The sequence below is a fragment of the Acanthaster planci genome, linkage group LG14 (assembly GCF_054643075.1).
Source record: "Acanthaster planci isolate LZ-2023a linkage group LG14, COTS_SCS, whole genome shotgun sequence".
Lineage (NCBI taxonomy): Eukaryota > Metazoa > Echinodermata > Asteroidea > Valvatida > Acanthasteridae > Acanthaster > Acanthaster planci.
The window spans coordinates 4,821,839-4,838,969 of NC_141790.1; the positions used below are offsets into that span (position 1 = coordinate 4,821,839).

The 17,131-nt window shown below is 38.8% G+C and overlaps 1 protein-coding gene across 1 annotated transcript in view; it reads right to left on the bottom strand.

Annotated features, from left to right (window-relative positions):
* The window catches only part of capn5 (calpain 5), a 31,060-nt gene extending 13,988 nt beyond the window's left edge, over positions 1–17,072 (bottom strand). The window contains exons 1-6 of the mRNA XM_087145885.1: positions 16,884–17,072; positions 7,365–7,535; positions 6,996–7,127; positions 3,211–3,419; positions 2,569–2,761; positions 924–1,120 (exon numbers count right to left, since the gene is read on the bottom strand). Of these exons, the coding sequence (XP_087002011.1) occupies positions 924–1,120; positions 2,569–2,761; positions 3,211–3,419; positions 6,996–7,127; positions 7,365–7,529 (896 nt within the window). The 5' untranslated portion in view covers positions 7,530–7,535; positions 16,884–17,072. The remainder of the gene's footprint in view (positions 1–923; positions 1,121–2,568; positions 2,762–3,210; positions 3,420–6,995; positions 7,128–7,364; positions 7,536–16,883) is intronic.
* Between the last annotated feature and the right edge of the window lie 59 nt (positions 17,073–17,131).

A 17,131-nucleotide genomic window follows, 5' to 3' on the forward strand; every position in this document is an offset into this window, starting at 1 on the left:
CACCCATCACTCCATGGTCCAAACATCACATGATGATATAAGACAAATAAATGTCCTGGCCTCTGTCAGTCATGTCAAAATGCACTCACTGAGATTCAGTTTGTATGAAGCCACTCACCCATCACTCCATGGTCCAAACATCACATGATGATATAAGACAAATAAATGTCCTGGCCTCTGTCAGTCATGTCAAAATGTACTCACTGAGATTCGGTTTGTATGAAGCCACTCACCCATCACTCCATGGTCCAAACATCACATGATGATATAAGACAAATAAATGTCCCGGCCTCTGTCAGTCATGTCAAAATACACTCAATGAGATTCGGTTTGTATGAAGCCACTCACCCATCACTCCATGGTCCAAACATTACATGAAGATATAAGACAAATAAATGTCCTGGCCTCTGTCAGTCATGTCAAAATGCACTCACTGAGATTCGTTTTGTATGAAGCCACTCACCCATCACTCCATGGTCCAAACATTACATGATGATATCAGACAAATAAATGTCCTGGCCTCTGTCAGTCATGTCAAAATGCACTCACTGAGATTCAGTTTGTATGAAGCCACTCACCCATCACTCCATGGTCCAAACATTACATGAAGATATAAGACAAATAAATGTCCTGGCCTCTGTCAGTCATGTCAAAATGCACTCAATGAGATTCGTTTTGTATGAAGCCACTCACCCATCACTCCATGGTCCAAACATCACATGATGATATTAGACAAATAAATGTCCTGGCCTCTGTCAGTCATGTCAAAATGCACTCAATGAGATTCGTTTAGTATGAAGCCACTCACCCATCACTCCATGGTCAAAACATTACATGAAGATATAAGACAAATAAATGTCCTGGCCTCTGTCAGTCATGTCAAAATGCACTCAATGAGATTCGGTTTGTATGAAGCCACTCACCCATCACTCCATGGTCCATTCCATTCCTTCTCTCCCCAGGGATTCCTCAATCGGACAAGATGCGCCTTTTCCTTATTGAACAATGACAGCAGGCCAGCAGCACCTAACTTCACTGTCTTCACTGCAGTTACTCCATATGCGTGACCTTTAACCAGGCCAACATCAGTCTTGGCTTCCATCTCCTCTGCTGATGTCACCTGGGAAAATCAAAAGAGTACATTACCATTTATTTTGTACATGTACCTGTGTATGCCAATTATACTGATATGATTCTAGCAGACTACAAAACTAAATTTACTGGTACTTTCTCTGAAAGTTGTTTTAAAAAATGAATGACCATTCAGTAGCTTAAACAGGTAACATTTATATGTACTTGTGTCAAGCCAATACAAACAGCCAGGGCTCTACTGACAAAAAGCAATGAAACAACACTATTAGATTAACTTTTACTTTTACATGTAACTGCAAGCATGTACATGTAGGTGCAATTCATGTACATGTAGGTGCAATTCATGTACATGTAGGTGCAATTCATGTACATGTAGGTGCAATTCATGTACATGTAGGTGCAATTCATGTACATGTAGGTGCAATTCATGTACATGTAGGTGCAATTCATGTACATGTAGGTGCAATTCATGTACATGTACCTGTACATGTACATGTATGTCATCAACTGATTGATATTGATATGGTACATTCCAATCACGAGGATCGTGATGAACGCAATTCATGTATAGTGCTATGGTACATTCTACACAAAGTGGAAACTTCACAATGCTCGCACAGCACCTGAACAGCCCTTGTTATGTACATGTACAATGTACGTTATACTTAAAGCACGCACTGTAAACATGGTGAACAGTGCACACCATTTGCAGTGGTCTTGATTGTGCTGCAATAAGTCTTAGATCCATGGGTCTGACAAAGTAAGAACTTATGACAGTCAGTTTCCATCACACTTCCAGGGGTCTATGCTATTTTCTTTCACAAACCTACTGAGCCAAAATATGTTGTGTGACCTGCTAAACCAGAAGCTAAAGACTAGTGCATAATGATGGTGCAGCAAGGTCAGATCATATTTACTTACTTCAAATTTTATCCCACACAACTCTTGTGCAAATTGTCTCCAAATTGTTACACACAAACCAATGTCCTAAGAAAGGATTTTCCTTTCCCTTTGAGATCAGTCATTGTGTCTAAAAACCTATTCCTTCACTTCAATGACTCTGCACTGATGTATTTTGATATCAATTCATCCATAAGAGGATTCACAAAAACAAATATTTAATCCCTACCCCTGAATTTTCAACATCCTGGCTACACGGACATGACGGACAGATAAAAGGAATCAGGAAAATAAATTAAATAAATGGTAGAATGGAAAAAGTGGAAATACCGGAAACACAAATACTTTAAACACTTGCCTAAACGTAATCACAGGGAACACTTCCAAACAATATGTAATTCTTCAGTAAACTTCTAAATATAACTGGTCCTTTTTATTTGAACAAATGCTGCATGCTAAGCGAAAGGCACTGACATGGTGTAACTAAATTCTAGACTGTACCAAAATCCTTCAGTTTGTTAATTCCTCCGGGAAAAACTTTACATGCAAGATGACAGGGGACTTTCCTCTCCTCACCTTTATAGAGGCACTCATCAGGAAATTCCTTTCACTATACTTCTTGAGACTTTTATGAAACTCTTTCTTCTTCTCAAAGTCTTCCATGTATTTCTCATCAGTCAGGGAGATTGTCTCAGCAACTCCACCAGTGAAGTCAACAAGTGCATCTGCAGTGTTGCCTCCATCTAGGTTCTCATAGCAACCACTCAGTCTGACATATAACAGAATAATTATGGGTTATTGCTGCTGTTGAAATGATTACCAACTGCCTTAGTAAAACATACATGTACATGTATGTATTGGTACATGTTATATGTTATTACGGGATGTAACATGCAAGGCCAAAGTGTTTTATTGCTACATAAAGTACACATACATGTGCATGTACCTTCGCATCTCCAACCGAATATGTAAAACTAAAGAAAAAGGACATTACATTTCTCACTGAAATGAAAAGTAACATTGCAACCTATAGTATTCTATAACCAAGACAATCATCAAATATTGGCCACATCAACAAATAACCCCTCTTCCTAATTCCTCTCAATCAATTAACCAAAACACAAAAAGACAACTGTAAGAGAATTTACAATTTCCAAAAGTCTCAAGCAAAACTTTACAAATGACTGGAACCTGAAATGAATATGACATGAAGCTTACTTGGCATAGGCTTTTTCAAGCAATGCACTCCAGAACTCATTCCTTTCCTTAGAATGGACATAGATAAGCTTGTTATTGTTGGTTGGTAGACGGTCATCAATCACTACATCCAGCCACTGATTGAAACGCCAGAAACGGAAATGGAAGACCCCACAGTACTTCTCAGGATGTTCATCATCCCACTCCTGCTCCTTGTAGTTAGGTACCACCTGGAGAAATGAGTACCAGTATAAATAACACAAAGAGGACAACAGATACCACATCAAATGGCACCAACAGTGAACTATGTAGTGTGCTTAATTCCTACCGACCAAAACACATTTGACACAAGCAAACTTGCTTAAGTACATGTTTTCACTCCATTTATCCACTTAGTATACATACTTAATGAAAATAAGAGATGTCATGTAAAGTAAAACTCAAGGATTTAACTACATGACATTTTATCATTAAATGATCAAACGCTTTATTCTCAGTATTCCATATAAGTGTTCCATAGGTTTGTCACAGATAATTTCATTAACGAGATGCAACAATGTGTTGTTTAAATGTCTAAGTAATGTCAAGATTTGCCAACAACAGCTAAAACCACAGCACAATAGATGAACATTTGTGCAGTACAGGTTATGCATACACATAATGCATGTATGTACATGTACTGTACATGTATATTTACTGCACAGAATCCTGTACTGTTGCAGGCAGCCAATCAACTGCTTTGGGGCAACATTGTGAGGAATATTCATTTTGCTCTGCCAGCGCTATAGGCAGAGTTGTGAAAAGTAAATATAAATGTGCTTCATAGAAGGTCTTTGCAATTGTTTTCTGGTACATATGTGTGCATCTCCCCTGGGTGAGATAGTTGGTGTGTATTGTAACAGTTTGTAAGCATTACTGTGTGAAGCTGACAAGCCAGTTGATCCAATTTTACTGCAAATTTGGACAAGAAAAACTGAGAAATCTCTCCTATGCTTAACTACCAAGAAGTAGTACTTGAACTATTAGGTAGTGTTTTTACTAGCTTTCCTTATCTGCAGGTACGTGTGGAATTGGAAGGAAGCATCTTGGTCAAAATGTCTTTATAAAATTTGCAGAAAACACAGAAGTCTAAAAAAGGATCCACTGAATGATTAGCATAATGTGTCAGCCAATCACATTAGAGAATTTAGACCAATAAGGGAACTTCTGTGACCAAACTTTTAACCAATGGGATATCTTCTTAATGGGAGGCATGGCTCGATGGATTTAGGGAATGTAATTTAAGGTCAGTTTTGTCACAGCCTTTATAGGGTTTAAGATTTAATAGATTTACCTGCCTCCGCCCCATCTCCACTTTGTGTTAGGTAACGTTATTGTGTGAATGAAATTTTGGCATTGTGCTTGGCATTATCGCAAATATTTGGTTTTGTGTTTCCTGGACGTACACCAAGAACCATTTCTTCCCCCGGCGGTTCAGATGGGGGAATTGTATCCTGCATCTAGATTTGAGTCAGCTTGACACTTTGAAGCAGTTTTTGGCCGGAATTTCGACAGACACGGTCAAGAAATGATCTATTATAATGGCAAATAAAGTTATTTGACCAGTTACAGCTGCTAAAGCATACAATGGAGGCACTATGGCTGTAATCTCAATGATTTGTGACAGGCACTCGAATGACTCCATGGATCATCACCATGGGCCATTCCTCCCATAAGTCTTCAATGGGGGAACATCGGGTGCCTGCAGATTTAATAATTCAGGTTTAGCGTTTTCGCTACAGAGTTATTAATTAATTGGTGTTAACATGACTCTTGGCTATTACTGATTTCAGGGTCTGGTGTGTCCGATTGTTATTCAGCATTTATGGGTGAACCAGGTATGTTATAAGTGTTACATTAACATGGGCTACAGTGCCATGTTTAGAGTTGTATAATGGTGGGCCAGGTGTGGCCTAACTTTGATGGCCTGGTGTGCCATATTTATGGTGGGCCTGGTGCACCCTAATTACACTATGATGGTCTGGTGAGCCCTACTTGTAGCAGGGTCTGGTGTGCCATATCAATGGTGGGCCTGGTGCACCCTAATTACACGTATGATGGTCTGGTGTGCCATATCAATGGTGGGCCTGGTGTGCCCTAATTACACGTATGATGGTTTGGTTAGCCCTACTTGTAGCAGGGTCTGGTGTGCCATATCAATGGTGGGCCTGGTGCACCCTAATTACACGTATGATGGTTTGGTAAGCCATACTTGTAGCAGGGTCTGGTGTGCCATATCAATGGTGGGCCTGGTGCACCCTAATTACATGCATGATGGTCTGGTGAGCCCTACTTGTAGCAGGGTCTGGTGTACCATATCAATGGTGGGCCTGGTGTGCCCTAATTACACGTATGATGGTCTGGTAAGCCATACTTGTAGCAGGGTCTGGTGTGCCCTGAATATTAACACGGTCTAAGGGGCCGTGTTTAGGGTGGGCCTGGTGTGCCCTATTTCATGGCTGGGTCTGGTGTGCCCGATGAAAATGCAATTTTGTTGCCAGTTTGCCCAAAAAACTTCTGGTATCTAGCAATATTGGTAAGAGTTCTTGGAAATAAAACAAAGCTGTGGCCGCAAGACAAAGTGAAGTGTGTAACAAGTACAGTATAGATGTACATGTAGTATGTACACATTACGTACGTACTGTGCATGTATGTCTCTTCATAGAGGGATCCCAATATCATGCATTTAGCATCGATCTGCGCACTTCCGCGTTTGAAAACGAGGTTGCATGTACACGAGATATAATGACGCGTATGCACTGTCTGTCACAAAGTGACGCTGTGCCTACTGCTTACGATTCTTAGTCGTATTATGGTCAGACGATTGAAAATAAGAAGTCAAGACACAAAATACATAAAGGTATGTTAAATTCAGAGTTTTAAGGCTGCAAATTTTGGTGGAAGAGTCTTTCAGGGTGACTCGACAGGCATCTTGAGAGTTGCTGTGACCCAAGGTCCATTGTTACCTGTTACATGAAAACCTTGACTTTGACTTTTCTCATACACTAGTTGCCAATCCTTTTTGCTGAAAAGCCTAGAATTCATCTGGTTAAATACTGGTACGTATCCTTCCATGATAAATGCAACTGAACCTTTGTGAACAATCGTGGTCATGAAATTTCTTCTGAAATTGGAAAACAGCTTGCAGATACATGTAGTTACACACATTGCACGCCATTTGACAAAAAATTCGAAGATCAAAATGAACAAAATTTCATAGTAGTATCCAGGTAATTTCACTGACAGACAACCAATTCTTGCTGCATTAATTTTGAGCTATGTGTATGCAGCCAGAATTTGTAACATCCAAAGAAAAAATAACGGCAATTTACTGCGAACTAATGTACATGTACATGTACCTGTGATGGTTGTGTATCTGAATGTATACTGCATGTACCGTGTCAAGTCCCCGGGCGCCCGCAATGAAGTTCAGCAGAGAGAGCCTCAGTTTCCATGCAGATATTCGCAGTCACCACTAATGTGAAATCCCTCTATTAGGGTGTCCATGCATGTACATGTAGTTAATTTTATGGCCCATCATTGCCGATTGACCCTCACTTTCTTCCAACAAAGCAAAAAACTTGTTGTAATGCAAACCATGTCTGGAATTTCCTTCTAAGTAACAAAATTTGGGAAAAAAATGATAACCTTAAAAAAATTGAGACAAGCAAGTTCTTTTTAAAACCCGTTTTCCCTTAACCAACAGATAAAAAATACAAGAACCTGAGAATTATTTACAGACACCCTTAGATGGTACATGTACCTACCGTCTCCCACAGCTCCTTTTCTTGAGCTAGGTTAGCACAGGATGCTACAAACCAACAGTTGCCTAGCTGACCTTGAGATACATCACCTGTGCTTGTACCTTCAACAACAAGATGAGGATTGGGACAAATATCCTGAAACAAATAATAACAAACAACATTCTTTAGTGATTGGACATTCTACATGGACTCCTAGCCATACTGGCAAACACCCATATGATACACATACATATACATACATGTACTGGGTAAAAAATTAAACATAGACCATCATGACCATTCGTGTACAGTGTATACTAGACCAATGAAATTAGAGTCCCCCAAAAACGATAAAATTCAACAAATTCTGTTCATCTTGAATTGAGCACTCACCTTAGGTCTCTTCCATTCAATCCTTCCTGGGGAACTTCGTTTGTTGAATAGGGAAGCATCAGATGCAGGGAACTCTGGATCTTCCCACGGGCTGCCACTCGCCTGGCATCTCTTGACTATTTCATCATACTTCTGCCCCTTATAAGGAACTACCTTTTTTCCCATTATGATCTGAAAGGAGAAAAACGTTAACAAAACTTAAAGTTAGAGTAAAAATTTCTCAGTATGATCTTTTGGGTGATGGTGTACCAGTATACCCACTCTATCTACATACTTACACATAAACATACATGTACACTGTATGCATGTATGTGTTTATTATTAATTAAAGGGTCCCTGAAGACCTTTGTGGACAAACTGTTAAATGTTTAAATATTTACTACTGTTAGTATGCCAATAACAGGATAGGGGATGTTGTGGTAAATTCTAATGACCCCTCCAATGAATGTTTTAACCCTGACAAATGATGGCCTTATGTGTGACGTACATTTGAGAACCCACTAGGCAGGCACTTTTGGTACATCTCGAACAAAGAAGAACTTTTACATTGGACATGCACAATTAACATGAACGTGCCCCTGGAATGTTCCAACGTCAAATTCATTTATGTATGTCCACATGTAGGATGTCCACATGCACAGAAAAGCATGTGCACATGTGGTATGGCCACCGTATGAGCAACGGTATAATTAAGTTGGTGTCATGGCATACATAAATGGGGTAACATGAGCAATACACATGAGTATATTTAGTGGAGTAGCCCGGGCTGATTTGGAAGCATTTCTATCTTATCCTTTGTCATACACGTTTTAAATGAGAGCGTCTCTTTGTCTTTGATCACAGGCTTTTTTGTTATTTCCCAAAGATCATGGGCACGGTATCTGTCTTCAGCAATTGTTTAAATTTAATCCCAAACCAGATGTTCAAAAGAAAACATTGTAGCTAGAAATGTGTACTGCACCAGTTTGGAGCTCGCTGTTAGTCCCGGAATTTGGCAGAGGTCAGCCTGACTTCAAATTCGTCTAATTTTTGCTTCAGGTGGAATGTTACTCAGGCTTGTCCTATCTGGTCGGCATGATCTCTAAAATACCCAAAAAATTGACTAAATTTTCTGAAATCGACCCAAGACAAGCACTGAAGTGCTAGCAGCATACAACATGTCTTTTCAAATGTATGTCAGAGATGCAAATTTTCTCTATAATGAGATACCTATTGGAAGTAGGGCAATTTCGGCAAAATTTTTAAATGTACACGGTTGACAATGATTGCCAATAGAGGTTAAGCCACAGACAGCCATGGAAGAGAGACTGTGTGGTATCACTCAATCAAAGAATTGAAACAAAATGGCATCTGAACCAAAACTCCAAAAAAGTTGAGATAAAATATCTTTTTGTAAGGTTAGTTAACACACTGTACACACATACATGTAAGCACAAAAGCAACCAAAACATTTAGCTTTGAGTACAGATCAAATATTTGTGCTGCTACAAAAATGCCGTTGGCAAAGTTTAATACATTTCAGCTCCAGCAAATTTCCCTGCAGACATTTTGTGATGACAAATGCACTTTAGTTTCATGTTTGCCTGAATGTGTTTTATTGTCTTTTTCATCATGAATGTTTTATATGTATTTTTAATTAAGTATTCGTTTGAATTGTACACTGAAATTATTTTGGTCTTTGGACCACCGTGCAATCCTTAATGTGAAATATACAGTATGTACATCTACCCGGCACATGCAAATACACCAGAACATAAAACTTTACGGTAGGTTGTTGTGTTTTGTTTTTATGTTTTTTTTTAAGCTAAACTGATACAAATACATGTACCATATCTCAAGTCGATGTACATGTATTTCATTCATGGTCACCTAACTTGCATTGCAGTCCACCATACTAGCATGCAGATTGGCAAAGTTGAACATGATAAAAATTTCGGCAAAAATGATCAAACTTTGCCAACTATATACCATATCCAAGTTTGTGCGAGCATTTCCATAAAATGTGTATCACAGGGACTGTTTGACAATGCTGCCTGCAATCCTCTACATAGCACTCATCTTCATGCGCAGTGGCAAGAGACTACATGTACATGTATTCATACTGAGCGGAGAATAACGCACGACTTCAGTATGGAAGTCTCAAGACCACATGGTCAATGACTGTATGTGTGTGTACATGTGCAGCTTCTAGAAAAAGAAACCAACCCAAGTGTGTGCTATTTGCCGCGTCTGTACAGAGAAAGTGAAAATACATATCCAATTTTAACAGTGAAAGTGACTGGATTTGATTCCTGTGACAGTTTAACTATAATTCACTCCTCAATGTACACATGTATGAGGATAATGGCACGGTATGCCCATATTGCTGGTATGGGTCAATGTGGTCCTTAAACCTGTTGGTGGCTCAGTAACATAGCACCATGGCCATAACAGCAGCAGCATCACAACACAAGCAGTCAGCGATGATGTCCACATATATCCACTGCTTTCCTAAATTCAAATTGCTTCTGAAGATGCTGGATACTCCAAAAATCCTTGGCATGTACATGTACCGGTACATGTACTTATCTGCAACAACTGGAAAGGTTTAAAGTCTACCATGTCTATAGTACCCTCAGTGAGCGTTGACCACGAACAATTGATTCGATGCATTATATAAAACCTGAAGAACACCAAGTCACAGTTTACAAGATTTGTGTCCAAAACTACAAACTGCACAAGGCTGGGGTACATGTATGTTTTATTTAATGACAAAAATGCAACAAATCATGCAGAGAAACTTGACAGAATAGTCAAAGTAGTGGACAAGAACCTTGCAAGAACATGGCATGCCTCTACTGCAACACTCGCATCAGATTTCTTGTTAACTTGTTTAATGACCAGTAACTTCTTAGAAGAAAAAGAAATATCGTAAATTGAAAGATTCTAGTGGGGAAAATTTAAAATAAAATCAGACTAAAGTACACGTACATGAAACAATTTCCTTACACGGCATGTTTCTCATTTTTGTTTTTTTTATAAATTTCAAACTGGGTTTCTTCATGTCCTGGTATGTACATTGTAAGTGTGCCTGTGTTTACTTCATAGCAGTAGGAAACCCAGTTGTCATATTACCCACATGGTTACACTACATGAAAGAACACCACCAATTGCAGAAGAAAATAAGACCCATTTTACATATATACATGTACCTGTAGAGGAATTGATCAGCTTTATAAGAACAATTGCAATGCACGGTATGGCCTGATGTCTAAAACTGTACCAGCACCTCCACTTTCTGTGCAATGCATGTACATGTACATCCTACCACATGCTGTATCTCTGTCTTGTGCCATTTGCATAGTTTCTGCAAACATGTACCTTTCTGAATGCAAGTACATGTACGGTATGTTGCATGTACGGGCACATGTGTACAAAAACCTTCAACACAATTTTGTTCACAGTTCAGCAACTTGCACAATGGCTACATGTGAGTAGTACATACCGGTACATGTACATATGTTTACATGTAGGGCACATTATTGACAGGGGAGGGGCCATCTACAAATAAAGTGTACATGTACATGTAAGGGAAAGAATTACAGATGACCAAAATCCTGAAAAATGTCAAGAAGAGAAAATTCTGAAAGAACGGAATGTGGTTGGGGTCTGTCATGTCTGTTGAACATTGCATTACATGTACTGGTACATTTCATCGTCTATTTTTACTTCTTCAATGATTTCATGTACAAAAACACATACACTCTGGGTGCAAACTGTACGTGTACACCCACACACGTATGTAGGCATGTACATTGTACATGTATATTGTGTGGGTGTGATACGTGGGTCTTTTTTCTTTAGGGATTCAATGGAAACACAAACAAACAATGATACACTCTGACAGGGTAGGGTTGTTTAGTAAACTGCAAGTCAAAAGAGTCAAGCTTTCACAATTCACACTGTTTATGTAAACCCATCTTTTGGGGGGAAGTTTCCCCAAAATGATGGGTTTACTTTGAATTAAAATTTCAATGTTTTTGAAACATCGAAATTTTTTTATTTTGCTTATGAAATGTGTAATGTCTAAATAGTTACTTTTTTTTCAAAGCTTCATGTGAAACTGCAAATGTACTGCATGTATAAATTCACATGTAAATGTAGCAAGGTCTGCAGTAACACTTTCCTGATCAACTACTGGCATATAGTGAGCACTGTATTCCTGGCCATTAGGTTATTCACCAAGAACATGTACAAGTACACAAAATAACGTACATGTACATGTAATGACTACTCAACATCATAAGTTTCACACAGGTTATTTACACAGGTACATGTACATGTGCATGTACATGTACATGTAGGTGTACATACATGTATACATGTACATGTAGGTGTACATACATGTATACATGTACAATGTAGGTACAGTAGTTTATTATTGAGCAGGAAACAGTTCTCCAAATTTGCCCTGTGTGTCCCACTATAAATCTCTAAAACAGACCCATGTCCGTGTACAGCACATTACTGCACAAGTAATACAACAGTACCTTAAAGCCCGGTACATGTAAACTTCCATGTGTGATTGTTTGTAATGCAGGCAGTCAGCAAGACATGAAGACGCACACACACACACGTGAACGCAGGAGACGGTGCATGACATCATTTCATCCCAAAATAAAACAATATGGCATCTGAAACTCAGTGATTTTTTGTTGGAAATACCAATTTAGATTGACTTTACCTCGTCATGATGCCAAACCTGAACTCCGGTTTCATGCATTTCACTGATGGACAGCGACATGAATTTAGTTGATCACTGGGGTGTAATATTAAGCATTAATTAACCCTAAACCCCAGGGACCATTGAAATCATGTATATATGCTCGTTGGATTCAGAATGGTTAGGGTTGAGGAGAAATTGGGCACCACAAAGTTCCACCACAAAGTTGAACCTGGCTCAACTCTGCCTATCGTACGCAGGCTGGTTTGCGTTTGTCTGCATTGTCAGCGACACACAAGTTTTTCCATATACATGTATATGTCTGTGTTGCAGTTTGTGTCTTGATTGCATTGCTCTCTGCGTGTCTTACGTTGATATGGACACCAGGCTTAATATAACATGAAGGCAATGGCACTTACTTTTTCTTCCAACAGTATTTATAGTTTTCATTAAATTTTGGCTGCTGGAAACATCAAAAATTACCTTAAAATCTTACCACAAACATGGCCAAGCAGTTGACCGGGGATCAAATTTAATGGCCAATTCCACAGTAAAAAGATGGAGCCATAAATTCCTGAATCGTCCTCCATCACCCCCAACAAAAAATTTGCAAATTTATACATAAATGTATGTACAATGAAAACTTATCGTGTACCAAGTAAAACTTGGAACATTCTACATGTACATGTACATGTATGTGTATTGTTATACCATGGCAATACCGATATGTTACAAGTTTTTGGATGATCGAGAACAAATCACATGATACGCCACGGACACGCATATACCAGTAAGCCCTACTGGATTCGCAAAAACGTGAGTGATGTTTACCATGATTCATACATGGATGTACATGTACCAGTACATTGAGTGATGTACTCCATGGGACCTTGATCTTTTCCATCACATTGTATAGCCTTCAGCTTAGCTACAATGTAGGAAGTTATAAGGTCGCGCTGGTATTACGTTAGTTCATGTACAGTCATAATGAGATGTGCTAACAAGGACAGTGAGGCACTATTTCTATTACAACTGCCATTTTGGTTTGCGTTGTTCATTCATATTTTTATAACTGGGCCATTTTCGATAATGTGCTTTTACTCGTATAATGTCTGCAGTTGACAGCAGATTGGTTTCCCAAAACGACATCAGAAATCTGATTTTGTGCATGACAGTATCAGCACAGAAAAATACGGAACATTCTGTAGGCGTGAGAATATGGCAATTCTAAATTCTGCATCGCCATCACAGACATGACGAGGGAGACTCCGTATTTTCAGATGTTACCCAGGACAGAATTAGACAGCTTTCTGAAAAAACAAAATTTGTACATGTCAAGACAGAAGATGGTGTTCCCTGCTAATTATTCAATTTACTTGAAACATGTTCAACTAAACACTTTGTTGGTAAAAACAATTTCAGTGAAATGAAATGCATTGTGATATAAGTTAAAATGAAATGAAATGCATTGTGAAGTATTTATAAACAAATGTACAGGTAAGGCAAATGTACATGAAAATGTTTGTTAAATTCAGCCCCAGCTACTGTACAGTGTACATGTATCGGTACATGTACATACAGTGTACATGTACTAAATGTATCAGCCATATGGGTTAATCTTCCCCTGTCATGAGCAGCAGGGCTGAGTTTTCCATGTTACATGTCAAATGCAGTGTACCAGAATAATGTACTGTAAATGACCCATATCAAACTCCATACTTGCTTGAATCAACTGATCAACTAAATTGGATCACAAATGCATCAAACCATCCCTAATGCCAATACGATGTACCAGTACCCGTATAGTACGTTAATGTTACATGTTTGGTACATGTAATTTGACCTTTTACATGGAATTTACTTGACCATATACATGTACGTACATGTACATGTACCAGTATACAGTATGTGGTCTTGAAACTAATGCCTGATCTTGTTCTCGTTGGTTTGTGTCACTAGGAAAATCAGAATCATCTAGTGAAAATGAATTAAAAGAATACATGTACTATGAACGCATACACCCAAATGCAATTTTTTCAAGAAGATGCATTATTTGTCATTGTAAAACAAACAAGAATTTCAACCAAATTTATGCATACGTACTTGTATCGGTACCAGTACAAATGCTTTCAAGAGCAGTAAGTTTCAATTTCAAAGCAACCATAATTTTTCTTTTTCAATTTGTTCGGTTCATCAGGTCTCCATTCCTTTTATTCATAAACTGAATTGCCTACGTTTTGTCATTTTTGTGCAATTAAGATAATTATGCAGACTGTGTATGCTGGTTTGCTTTCACTGAGAAATTACAGTTTCACTTGGGGTTTCAAAATACAATGTGTCCTAAATAAAAGAAACAAGGTTTCAGGGCTTAATAGACCATGGCTTACCTAGATAGTCGGTCCACACTAATATGACTAACGCATACATTTGCACACAACCAAAATCATCTCAAAATCATCAAAAAGAGTATTTACACGTAATACTGGTACATTCCAGGTAATTCAATCATATTTTGTATTTAATGTTCTTTTTCAGAAATAAAATGCCTGACCGTGTGACAAACAGGACAACCACTGTCTGTCCATGTGACAAATGTTATATAAAAACATCTGTCAGGATTTCACAATGTCAAGGCATTTGGTTCAACTGGGAGGCAGAACTTATAGAAAATTTGAAAAAATCCGATATTATTTTTTCTTAAAAAATAAGTATTAGATGCAGGTGACAAGTTTTTGATACTTGTCTTGTCTGTCAAGGTGACAAACATTATTTTTGTGGCACCTTATTCCCTAGAATTTCTTATGAAAGAAGAAAGTTTTTGTGAAACTTCAGTTAGCATCAGTGTTGTGGTATACATGTACATGTACATGAATATCCTGATTCATACAAGATGAGGGTGGGCATTTACTGTATGTATACTTGGAAAAACATTTAGAGCACTTTTCCATACCATTTGAGTATTTAAACATTTCTAAGCCAACACTGTACAGAGGCTGTTGCCACCTACATGGACATGTAACTCGGTGTTTTCATACATTGTAGTTCATCAATGCACATAGTCTTACCAACGTAATAATGTAGATTGATGTTGGGGCATTTAAAACAAGCAATGTTTTATTGTTTTAGAATTCACTTTTTCTAACAGATGCCAACGGAAAATAGTGTTGCGAGAATCAAATTACATTGTACGGCATCGTTAACAATAAAAATGAATGCCAGACTGCTTCAATCAAAATGTCAAATCTCTAAGAGAGACGGTTTCATGTAAACCTTTGGGAAAGTCTGTAACTGGATTTGGAACTACTTTTATACTGCACATTTAATTAAATGAGTCAGGCCAGTGTCGCACAGTGAACACTTTCTGTTGAGGCCGCACGCAGATGCAGACAGGCAGCGATCTTTGTTCGCATCTTCGTGCGGCCTCAACAGAAAGTGTTTACTATGCGACAGTGCGCTCACATGCACTGGTACCCAACAACTGTTGCTTGTCATTCCTGCCATTTGGGCATAAATAATGAGGAGCCCTGTGATTGGTCAGTGTGACCCCCAGCGTGCCGTAGCCAACTGCCATTTCAACCAGCGTGGCTAAGAATTACACACACACGTGTACACGGAAAGTGGCTGCAGCCTATTTCCTTGTCATGTGTATCAATTGCAGCCATAGTCAACCATTTGGTCAAGGCTCGTCTTCGCATGTGAACTGCATGACTCTCGGACACTGATCGGGAACTATTTCCCCCTTTTTTGTAAAACGGCATGGTTTTGGCCCATTTTTTTCTTGGTAACCAGAACAAAGGGATGTACCGGTAAGTTACATGTACAAAACGTAGAAATCCCGAGGGAATGGAGCAGCATTTCTATGGGTACACAACTAGAATAGAATCCCTGTTCATGCTGTGTTAAACGTCATGTATATGTACATGTACAGCCTATGGCGAAAAAGGCTCATTTTCTATAGGATTCGTGGGAGTGGAGCGGATGTCAGACCCCACAGTTCTGGGGGTACAATATCTGTAAATACGTATTACATGTACATCATGTACATGTACATGAAGGCCTAGGCCTACATGTACATGTGCATGTTAACCTGTGACTGTGAGTGTGATGCTACACGTACATGTAGTTCCATACGGACAACACTAATTTTCCCTTAAAATTAGGGTTTTCAGTTCTGCGTTGCGTACATGAAGACACATACAGGGCTGTGTACGCTACGCCATGAAAATCTCACATTTCACAATTTTTACTCTCAAAAACAGACGACTATTTTATATCGCATATGTACAAGTAACTTTGTTTTTGTAAGAAAACACCTAGGCCTGTCAAAAGTTTAAAGTTTCATCTTTCCAAACACGTCATTAAAACAGCCGTTGGATACACCTTTGTTTATAACTCAAAATGTAAATGGCCGATTGAGGTCATTTAAAAAGCATGTTAACTTTCATTTCTTATCATTTGACACCAAAACAGCTCTGTAGACTGTACTCCCTATATAAAAACTTTTGACCTGAAAATGTACCATCATTAGAAAGTGATCATAGCATTCATGTCATAAAAAGTGACATTTTGCTGAGAATGTTCCAAAGCATTTACTAAAAAAACCACTTAGGCTTAGGTTTTTTCAGGCAAGTCTTGGATTTACACGCAGCCACAGGTACATTGACACTATAGTCATACCAATAACCATGGAGGCATGATCATACATAGTAATAATGACAGGGGCCGATTGTGGTTCGCTTTCGCTATTTTGTTTCTTTCAGGGCCAAGGCCTATGTTTAAAAACAATCGGCTGTCAGCATGGTCAGCAACTCTCCTACCTTTCTCGAAGATAAATGAGTTTCGGCCAAACCGCAAACTTGATCAATTCACAGCTGAACGCGGTCGGCCTGTTCGAGTATCAACAGCAAAACACACGCCCAAGTTGCACCCATACATTCAGCAATAACCTGAGTGGTGGTGGTTTGTTATCTAGATCTCAGGGCACTCCCAAAAAATCCTGAGGCTGAATTCGAGGGAACAAAACATGACCAGCGCCCTCTTGAGAGTTCAATCACAAACAGCTGGT